At 39.0% G+C, this 11,839-nt stretch overlaps 1 protein-coding gene across 1 annotated transcript in view; it reads left to right on the forward strand.

Annotated features, from left to right (window-relative positions):
• Positions 1–1,364, forward strand: part of LOC107720734 (lisH domain-containing protein ARMC9-like) — a 26,775-nt gene extending 25,411 nt beyond the window's left edge. Inside the window, exon 16 of the mRNA XM_016528554.1 lies at positions 694–1,364. Coding sequence (XP_016384040.1) covers positions 694–716 — 23 coding nt within the window. The 3' untranslated portion in view covers positions 717–1,364. The remainder of the gene's footprint in view (positions 1–693) is intronic.
• The last annotated feature ends 10,475 nt before the right edge of the window (positions 1,365–11,839 follow it).

Consider the following 11,839-nt stretch of genomic DNA (forward strand, 5'->3'; position numbering starts at 1 on the left):
AAGTTAAGACATTATATCATGGTGAAAAATGAGAACAATCATTAAATAGACAATATTAAAATAAAGTTCAAAATACTTTAAATACAAAATAATTTATTTCTTTAATTGTTCAAATTGTAGTAATATTTTTAGTACATATTTCAATGTACAGAACGAAATGCATGATTACTGATCATTTTTAGCAAACTATTTGTCAAATTTGACATTGACAAAATATAAAATACCAAACAAGAAGCCTATTTTAGGCATTGTTGCATTATTTTCATGTCCCCCCATTGAGAATTTTGGTGAAATAGTTCCACAATAATAATCTTAATGATCTTAAAACTAACATTTTTCTCTACGGAAAATGGAAATTCTTTGTTATGTTTGATTGTGGATCTTTCTTATGCGTGTTGTATTTCACCATATGATCCTGATGTTATGCTGTTGTGTCTGTGCCGTAATTTAAAAGGCGCATATTATGTATCTGGTATCTGAATAGCTGTCTGAAATATGGTGATGATTGACCTCTTCATAGTGCCGCCGTCTCGAGGTTTATCTGGAAATGTAATAATCTGTTAGAGTGTCTGACTAATTATGTTCTTATTCTTATTGGAACAAAACAAAATAACCACTAATTAGAGTGACTAAACCAGTTCTAAACATGCCGAGCTTGTTTATGATATTCCGTACCTTCTTTTCACCCTCCAGGCAGCCAATCGAATAGGAAGTGAAACAAGAGAAGCTTTTAGCAGGAGAAGTCAATCGCCAGAGGAGCATCCAACTTCCTGTAACATCATCCAAGTTTCTTATCGCGGTCAGGCCGAGGGCCTGTGGAACAAAGCTGAGGATTGTGGTTTCGGAGGGCCTTTCAGCCCCTGCCACAGAGTGCCTCTGTAACACAACACACACGAGCAATAATCACAAGTACTTTCATCGTCCCACAACCTTCCAAACGCCTGGCGCTCGGCTCCTGCTTTGTTACTCTTGATCCCCGACCACCCTCGCTCAGCGGAAGCAGCTAGATTTAAAATCATACAAGAATGAAGGTGTTTTCAGTCAGTCTGAATTGTGTTTTCCGTGTTGCGCGTGTGATTTGATGCCGTTTTATTGTTGTCACCGTTTTTTTGTGTACGTTTTAGTCGTAAAACTTCATATTGACCTGTAGTTGACCTGTAGTGCTGTGTGAAATAGACCTGATGGAGGAAGCTAATGCTGGTAACTTTGACGATTCAGATTGATCTTTACACCTGTAGGTTGCAATTTTAGGTTTGGTTTGTGCTTTGAAGTGTTTTAAAGTCATGAATTGTGAATATTTTTCATAAAATATAATACATTTTATACAAAAATATCCTGCTGTGTCATATTACAAAATATAACCAACAAAAAGCTATGGGAAATACTTCTGGCGCTTCGTTTAAAACTATTTTATTTTATAGGTTTATGCATATTGCTTATATAAATTATTTTTTTATTTTTTTTATCAAAACTGGCAGAAGATGAGAAGTCCTACAGTGTGTCATGTCTTTCCCCAGTCGGCCTGAACATCTGCGCAAATGAAGCACAACAGTGTTGAAATCTCAAGTGAACTCATGTTGATACACATCTGTCATGCTTCTATTTCGGGTTCCTTAATCCTCTTTCTTTTGTTTGTTCTCTCATTTAACATATTTACCTGTTTGTCTCAAATATCTCATGTTTGTGAGGCGTGAGTTCCAGAAGTACTTGGAAATGCATTTGAATAGATGGTAAATTAATGTAAAGCACCTTCTCTAGAAGGTACTAATAATAACTGGCTTGTTTGAGTATCAAAGGTCGATAATGACAAAGAGTATCATTTTCTGAATATAATATGTGCTTGTGTAAAAGTCATGGTTCATGTGTTGGGTTATAAAACATGCAAAAATCCAACTGACCATGAACCATGAAATGGGTCAATAAGCAACCACCCAGAACAGCTCAGAAACTGCATAGCAAGAATGGATTAGAATACACTATCAACCACCTAGCAATGCCAAAGCAGCAGCAGGTCAAAACACCCTATTCTTCCTAAAAACCGTCCATAGCAATGTGTTAAAAAAACTGATCATAACTCCATTACAGTGCCCTAAAAAAGACTAACAACCAATCAGACCACGCTAGCAAATACAAAGCGATGTGGTGAAAATGATCAGAACAATATTATAAAAATAGAACATATTAACAACCACCTAGAAATTTACTGAACATGAAAAAACACCTGTCAACGCCCTAGCAACTGCATGGAAAAATGTTAAAAACCGATCAGAAAGCCCCAACAATCAGAGCAATGTGATGAAAACTGACCAAAAGCACGTTTAACTTACCGTCAGCTAAACCCTGAACTTTCGGTTGATTAACCCCAGACCTTGCTTACTCGAGGTATGTGGTTCCAAAAACGCGTCCAGGTGTAAGTTCATTCAACTCCGAGTATGTTCCTGGTTAAGACTCGAGACATTCTCAACAGCACGACGAATCGACGAGTCACTAATGCCGAGTTCACACTGCACGATTTTCAAACTCGTTGGATCGCCGTTGTTTTCACACTGCGTGACTATCTGGGGTAGCATTCAGTCGCTGCTGTGTTCACATTGCACGATGGATCGGATATTAGAATAATATATTACCTTATTTATTACTTATATTAGCGCTTCAACATTAACATATCATACAAATATATTTATTTATATATATATATATATATATATATATATAATAGGCTATATTACAGCTCGTCATTAGATCACACGTGTGCTGAAGTGAACTAACCCTGGAACAGAAGCTGCTCCGGAGCAGGTTATCTTCAGAGAGCAAGTTACTATGGTTACTTACATACCCTGAAAGTAACCTCCGATTTTGGAACCGAAAGCTGAGGTTATCCACTCGCTTATCCTCAAACATACCCGGGTATGTCACATAACCTGCTTTCTGGAATACCCCCCAGTAATTGTCTGCCAAACCTAGCAACTGGAAATTACTGCAAAAATAGATCAACACATCATAACCACCTAGCAATACCTTAACAACCATTCAGAACATTCTAGCAATCGTAGAACGACATGCTAAAAGCCATTCAGAACACCTTATCAAATACCTAGAAATCATCCAACTACCGCCTAGCAACGCACTAGCAAACTGACTAGCAATGTGCTGAAAAATTGACCAGAACACGCTAGCATCAGCATAGCAATGTGCTGTAAACCACTCAGCAACGTATTAGCAATCACCTAGAACACCCTAGTAACCAGATTGCATTGTGCAAACAATTCAGCACACCCCAATAACCACCTAGCAGCTGCCTAAGAATAACTTGCAGTAGCCCTAGCAACCGCATAGCAACATGTTAAAACCTATTCAGAACAACTTATCAACCACCTTGCAATGTCCTAGTAACGGGATAACAAAGTGTTTGAAAACATTCAAAACACCTTGAATCAGCCACCTCCCAATGTATAGCAGCCATCCAAAACACCCTAACAACTACCTAGCAATGTCCAAACAACCATCCAGAACACCTTAGCAACAGTTTTAGCAATCTTATAGCAACATTCAGAACACCCTGTCAACCACCTTGCAATGTCTAAAGCAAACAGACACATCATCCTAGCAAATGGATAAGAATGTGCTTAAAACATTAAAAAAACCCTGTCAACCACCTGGAATTGTCTTAGCAACCATCTAGAACACCCTAGCAACCACATAGCAATGTGGTATCCGCCAGCAATGCTTTAACAATCACCCAGAACACTCTAGCAACCAGATTGCAGTGTGCAAAAACAGATCAGCACACCCTAACAATCACCAAGCAATGTCCTATCAATTATCCTGAACACCCTAGCAACGGCCTTAGCAACCATATAAACCCATTCAGAACACCCTATCAACCACCTTGATTTGTCCTAGCAACCAGACACTGGATAACAAAGTGCTTAAAATCATTCAGAACACCTTATCAACCAACTCAGAATGTCTTAGCAACCATTCAGAACACCCTAGCAACCAGACTGCACCTAACAACTACCTAGCTATGTCCTAACAACCATCCAGAACGCCCTAGCAATGGTCCTAGCAACCATATAGCAAAATGATAAAAAAACATTTAGAACTTGCTATCAACCAACTTGCAATGTCTTAGCAACTAGACAGAATAACAGTGTGTTTAAAAACTCTCAGAACACCCCATCAACCACCTCGCAATGACTTAGCAATCATCCAGAACACCCTAGTAACCACATAGCAGTGTGTTGAAAACCACCCTGCAACACTTTAGCCATCACCCACAACACCCTAGCAACCAGAATGCACCTAACAACTACCTAGATATGTCCTAACAACCATCCAGAACACCCTGGCAATGGGCCTAGCAACCGTATAGCAACATATTAAAATCCATTCAGAACACCCTGTCAACCACCTTGCAATGTCTAGAGCAAACAGACACATCATCCTAGCAAATGGATAAGAATGTGCTTAAAAACGTTCAAAACACCCTGTCAACCACCTCGAAGTGTCTTAGCAACCATCTACAACACACTAGCAACCATGCAGCAATGTGCTGAAAACCATCCAGCAATGCATTAGCAATCACCCAGAACATCCTAGTAACTAGATTGAATTGTGCAAACACTGACAACCACCAAGCAATGTCCTAACAATTATTCAGAACACCCTAGCAACGCCCCTAGCAACCATATAAAACCATTCAGAACACCCTATCAACCACCTTGATTTGTCCTAGCAACCAGACACTGGATAACAATGTGCTTAAAATCATTCAGAACACCATATCAACCAACTCGGAATGTCTTAGCAACCATTCAGAACACCCTAGCAACCACATCGTAACATGCTAAAAACCACCTAGCAGTGCATTAGCGATCACCCAGAACACCCTAACAACTGCAATGCAACGCGCTGGCAAACACCAGTGACACCCATCATGGCAGTGAGTTTCAAAGCAAACCCCACTCACGTTTTCTTCAGCAAATGTAGTTTAACTCAAGTGACTAATGTGTTTTATTTGGCAGGTGTTGCGCTATCTACCAGTCAACAGTCCTGACGACAGCACTGTGTCTCCAGCTTCCTGGATGGTGCGCTACAACAACGGGACACAAAAACAGCCCTGCAAAACAGGAATGATTTAATCTAACTTCAGCTGCATCCCTCAATTCTCTCTTCCTTTCGTTCTCTCTCCATATCCTGCTTTATTCCAGCTGTCATGGTCTGTCCATGTGCATCCTGTGCTTCAGGGGGATTTTTCCTGTTACCCCCACCCTTGGCCTGAAAGTGGACCATATTTGGACCATAAGTCCCTCTGTTTCTGTCGCCTAAAACAACACCTCCTTTGCAACCAGCTCTTGGTAGACATGAGTGTGCCCTGCAGATTATGTCGTCAAATCGGCCCCTTGGGAATGAGGAAGTCCGAAGGAAACCATCAAAGAGCAAGTTATTTGTTGTTAATGATGGATGAAGCTGGGCTTGTCTTAGAAGGTCCCAAAGCAAGGTTGTAGAGTTACTAGATCATGTCGAGTTAAAGCATGGCAGTGTTCTTCTAGCGGAAACTGTCCTGCTTACGGAACGCTGTGCTCTTTGGAACAGAATTCCTGGTGAGGTTAGACATGTCCACGGGGGACGAGCTCTCGGGACATGTTTTTATGACTCAAGCTGAGCTGTTTTGAGCTGGTATGATGGCGTACCAAACATCTGAATCCTCAGCTGTGTTGTACCTTGCGTTTGCACATTTCCTGCAGGCCTTGGCATTGTGACAACCCTGCGGACAAACGCTCAAAAAACAAAACAAAAAAAGCAGATGTATCCATGTTCAACCTTAAGTTCAGAGTGTTTATGTAAAACTTTATATAACTATTAATGTCACCTCATACCAGATTCATTAAATATATATATATATGTATATTTATACAACAGTTCGTTCTGGTTCTCAAATCTGATTGGTTGAGAACCGTGAGATATTGCACTGGTATCGCTACAGGAACGCCCTTTCACAATTTTGTATCACTCCGCTTGTTCTAGCCGGCTGTTTTTTTTTTTTATAAAGGACACATTTAATTTATAATTTGTCTTAAATCTAATTTTGTTAAAAAAAATTATAATAATCGTGAATCGAATCGAATCGTGAAATCAAAATCGTGAATCGAATCGAACCATGAGTTGAGTGAATCGTTACATCCCTACCAATAAAGCATTTCAGTCATATTAAAATACACAGTACAACAATTCAAACTCATATTACTTGTTGTTTTATACACTCTTTGTATATTTTTGTACATATGTCATGGTAATGTCACAGTATTCTTTGAAGTGCCTTGGTGTATAATGTAGCTTCCTTAATAGGAAGCCAAAGTAAAGTTCCCGTGTCCATGTTCCGCCTTAGTCCGTATAATGCAAATTCAGGCATCAGCACACAGGGGGCCTGTCCAAATACCCACACTTGTGGTTTTGGGCACATAAGTGTGTTTGCACACAAAGGAAGTGCATGCACAAAACTGTCCCAGGTCTTAAAAATGCCAAAATGCCACAACTCAGTGCCCTTAAAGGGATAGTTCACCCAAAAATGAAAATGTGATGTTTATCTGCTTACCCCCAGGGCATCCAAGATGTAGGTGACTTTGTTTCTTCAGTAGAACACAAACGAAGATTTTTAACTCAAACCGTTGCAGTCTGTCAGTCATATAATGGAAGTGAATGGGAATCACGGCTTTGAGAGTCAAAAAACACACAAACAAAACCAAATTAAACCCTGCGGCTCATGACGATACATTGATGTGTAAAGACACGAAACGATCGGTCTGTGCAAGAAACTGAACAGTATTTATATAGTTTTTTACCTCTGATGCACTGCAATGTCTGAACTGTCTGAACTGTCCTGAGCGCGTCCTCGACAGCCGGCGCGTGACGCGTCTTCTTCTTGCTTTTATGGCGAATCGTAGACTTATAAGTGCATTACCGCCACCTATCTCTCAAATCGACCACTGACACTCCTAATTGAGATTGTAGATAGAGTGTCAATGGTCCATTTGAGAGATAGAGATTGAGAGAGACAGACTGAATGTTTCGTGTCTTTACACATCAACGTATCGTCACGAGCCACAGGGTTTAATTTGGTGTTGTTTGTGTATGTATACATCAATGTATCGTCACGAGATGCAGGGTTTAATTTGGTTTTGTTGTGTATGTTTTTTTTTACTCTCAAAGCCGTGATTGACATTCACTGACATTATAAGACTGATAGACTGCAACGGTTAGAGTTAAAAATCTTCTTTTGTGTTCTACTGAAGAAACAAAGTCACCTACATCTTGGATGCCCTGGGGGTAAGCAGATAAACATCAAATTTTCGTTTTTGGGTGAACTATCCCTTTAAGGGCACTGAGTTGTGGCATTTTGGCATTTTTAAGTACAATTACCAAATTGTGTCGTCCATTGTAGGGACTACTGAATAGACATTTAGAAGTTTATTGGAATATCCAAAGTATGAAATTTACTGTAGAAAATGTGTAACTAAAGTTCTTTGAAAACTTAACTTACATTTTTACAACACTATCCCTGCATTCCATTCAGGCTCTTCGAAATCCTTAATTCCGAAGGGCCATTTGAAGTGGCTAGTTTTGAGCATTTCGGTTTGGAATGACGCTTCAATATGGCGGCCATGATTGTTTTCACTCCGAAGTGCCCTTCGGAGGGCAATATATCCCATTTGGAATGCACTGTATATGCACACGTAAGTGTGTCCCATTGGATAGTGAAAAGCTATACACGACACGTAGCCTTCATGCGGTCTGTACGCCCACCTGAAAACTTGAGCCAACTACAAGAATTATGTTATGTAAGCAGAGAAGTGGTCAAGTGCGAAGACCACATGTGTGGGTATTGGGACAGGCAGTCTGTTGAATGTGTCAGTTCACTCTCACGTTCAGTGGAGTGTGCTTTGAATGGTTTACACCAAGGATCTCCAGCCCTGCTCCTGGAGAGCTACCGTCCAACCCACTTTCATTCCAACCCAGCTCCAACACGCCTGCCTGTAATTGTCAAGTAACCCTGAACACCTTGATTAGCTGGTTCAGGTGTGTTTGATTAGGGTTGGAGCTGAAAGCTGCAGGACGGTAGCTCTCCAGGAGCAGGGTTGGAGACCCCTGGTTTACGCATTCAACTGTGCACTAGATGGAGTGGAACACTAAAAATATACAAAAGTATTCTTCCCATGTCCATGTTCCACTCAGCCTCAGTAAGTCTAATGCAAATTTTGGCATCAAGTAAGTCCGCTGATGTCTGCGCACAATGTCCGCATGCAGCCTGAATTTTGTATCCTCACGGACAACAGCGCAAGCACAGGTGATTTGAATGTTAGAAAACAGAGGTCAACTAGGGTAAAGGCACATGTGCCCGAAAGCATCAGTCTGCAATCACGGTCAGTGGACTGTCCTTTGAATGGCTTGCACACTCAACTGTGTGCTAGATGTAGTGGAACATGAAAAGTGTACAAATGTTTACTTCCTACTGTATGTTCATGTTCTAATCCGGCTGATTTCCATGCACACCATCCACGGACAACATCCTCCTGGACAACAGCGCATGCACGGCTGATTTGAGTGTTCGAAAACAAAGTTCATCTAGGTAGTGCACATGTGCCGAGTGCACCAGTCTGCCCTCACAGTCGGTGGACTGTACTTTGAATGGCTTGCGCACTTGACTGTGTTCTGAAGTTCTGAAGTGAACGATTTGAAGCACTTTACATAGATGGCAACTCTTTATGTCATAAAAATGGCGCTCCTTAGGTGAAGTGGCTTGACTCCAATTAGGTTTATTGTTAACATATTGCTAAGCTAACAACAAGATAATGTAATGAACCTAAAATAAATGTTATATTTGATACTTTTTGGTGTTCAATGAAACTTGAACATTAGCTCAACAAATTTGCAAGCTCTTTTTCAAGGCGTTAATCACAGTGCATTCTGGGAAATAAATGCAATTCTGAAAATAATTTAGGTTTAATGTTACTTCCTAACATGACTGTAGGACATCTATATCTCTAAAAAATGTGTGTGTGTCTGTATGCTTACGTCAGCCAGAGTCCGCTCAGGAAGGACCAGAGGACAGCATCCATGTTGTATTGGTTATCCTCTTCCGTTGTGGAACACAGACCAAAGGCAACTAGATGGCCCAGAAGTGCTTACAGCACTGGACTGTGTATGCAATTGGTCTACAGATTCTCTCTTAAAAGTTGGTCACCTCTGCATCTGTATAATTGTAGAAAGTGTAACCGTTAACTTGAATCGCATGCACCTTGTAAGCCAATCATACAATGGCTCCAATACACACTCAATTGGCAAATTGTAACTGTTACATGTTGGCTAATTTGTATAATCTCATTTGTTTTAATACAATGTGCTTACACCCCACTGATAGTTTAGTTTAAGGGCGGACCTTCATGCCTGCTTTTCTCTAAAAATATTACGTTTTCCTTCAAATCACATCATGAATCATGAATTCATACACACTTTACATAAACATAAAATAGTTACTTTTCTCACGAGATCAGGTTTGATGGCCATTGATTAGCTTTCAGATTTGTTATGGCTCGTCACATTTCCAGATCTCGTTTGTTAGGAGATTAGCAGTCATTTTTGTGTGTGTTTAGTTTGATAACATGCTGCGGTGGAAATAACATTTTTTGAAGAATGCTTGGGAAAAAATGGCTAACTACTATGTCTTGCTAAGGCTAATTTCATTTAAAAAAATTGTGCCATAAATGCACAATTAAGACATTTTCACAATTGTTTTTACATAAAACAATGTATGCATAAAAATATTCTACTCACAAGTGATATTCATTTTGATTTTCCTCAAGCATGTTTTAACTCACACGGTTGTCCATGCGTCATGCACAGTCCGCATACAGCCCAGTTTTTTCTGTCCGCGGGGACAACAATGCATCCACAAGTAATTTGAGTGTTTAAAACCAAACCAGTCAACTAGTTAGTGCACTTGCGCTTAACTGTTGTCACCATAGTAACTATGAATGCTAACTTCTATTGAAACTTTATAGGGGGTGATAGAAATACATAGAAATGACTCTGCAAGTAATTGATAACTGAATATTTTACACAATAAATATAGAAATTAGTTGTTGATTTCACTCTTTTAGAGTTTAAAAAATGTGCAAATATTTTTATGGGTCTGGGACAAGGGTAAACCCATAACATCTACACATAAAAGATAAATCAAGGAGTTTTAATGAACATCATATAACAGAAAGAAAATCATCCGAAGGACATAAAAGCACCCAAAGGAGCGCTCATAAATCACACACACCGCTTCCAGAAAGTGAGTCTGTGTTGGGACAGGAGGAAAGGGGGAAGTGCTGGCTCTTCGTGGCGGCGTCTGTTATCAGTAAAGCACACCGCCGTCTCCAGATAAACACGGCTGATGGAGTGACCGCGAGCCCAGTGACATTGAGGGCCCTTCACTGAGACATGATCTCAAACTTGCCTCTGTACTGTACTGTACTCATTTTGTGCTCTGCTGCTGACTCTCACTACTCTTGTTTGTTTTCATGACACTTGTTTCTAGTCCTTGTTTCTTTCCGCTGCCATGCCAGGCAACTCTAGACCACCTGGACAGTGACTCATTCTGTCACGTGCAGCTGGTTTCCTCATATTGTCCTTTGACTTTATTTCTGTGACGGGGTGAATCAGTAAGCAACACAGCTCAACACACTTAATGCACTAGGGAGGTAAAACCTAAAGCAAGCCATTAGATGCACCTTAGCCTTTAAAATTATGAATGTTTGCGAGCATTACTGTTAGGGTAGCCACTGTAAAAGGTCCCTTTAAGGAAAATGTGATTTTTCTGGTATGAAAATATATTATCAAAAAACTATATATATATTGATTGATTGATTGATTGAGGAATATTTTTGTAAAAATTATAAATTATATAAATAATAATAATTATAAAACTTTTAATAATAAAAATAAATACAATAATAAAATAAGTAATAAATATTCAATAATTTTATTTATTTTAATATTTTTTTACAAAAAAATATATTGCCTAATCAATAAGTAATAATAAAATATTCAATAATTTTATTTATTTATTTATATTAATATTTTTTTAAATAAAATATTAAAATATTTTTGTAAAAATGATAAATTATATAAATAATAATAATAATAAAACTTTTAAGAATAAAAAAATAAATACAATAATAAAATAAATATTAAAATATTATTTATTTATTTATTACATAACCTTATAAATCCTGTTTTATTTAAGGTAAATCTAAAACTTCTTCAAATGAGCCACAAAAGGAGCAGGTTTTTGCATCAGAGTAAGTCTATCCCAAATCCTTCTGTTGATTCAAACATGGGGGCATTGACAGTGTTTGGTAACAGACACACCTCATATCATAAATCCTGTCCCGAGCACAATGGATATTAGAGAAACAATCAGAGATTTACATCAGACCGCTGAGGTCAAATTTCCTCCGGAAATAAATAGCATAAAGAAATATCAGATGATTGAGTAATATTAGATTAGTTTACTAAATTACAGATGAAATAAACACAAACATATGAAAATAGATAGATAGATGATATATTGCTGTTCTATAGTTCCATTGTGAGCTAGTTCATTCGTGACTGCTGTGAAAGCAACAATACTGTAATTGTTACATGTAACACCTGGTCTAACACGCAAAGGCTCCGTTCACGTTGAGCGTGAGAGCGTGCGTGCGGTGGGCGGGGCCATCCATCCGCTCATTTGCATATGAGTCACGCACGCTTTATAAGAAGCTGGCGGACGTTTGAGGGATGTCTTACT

Source organism: Sinocyclocheilus rhinocerous, unplaced genomic scaffold, assembly GCF_001515625.1.
Source record: "Sinocyclocheilus rhinocerous isolate Xijiao unplaced genomic scaffold, SAMN03320098_v1.1 scaffold5898, whole genome shotgun sequence".
Taxonomy (NCBI): domain Eukaryota; kingdom Metazoa; phylum Chordata; class Actinopteri; order Cypriniformes; family Cyprinidae; genus Sinocyclocheilus; species Sinocyclocheilus rhinocerous.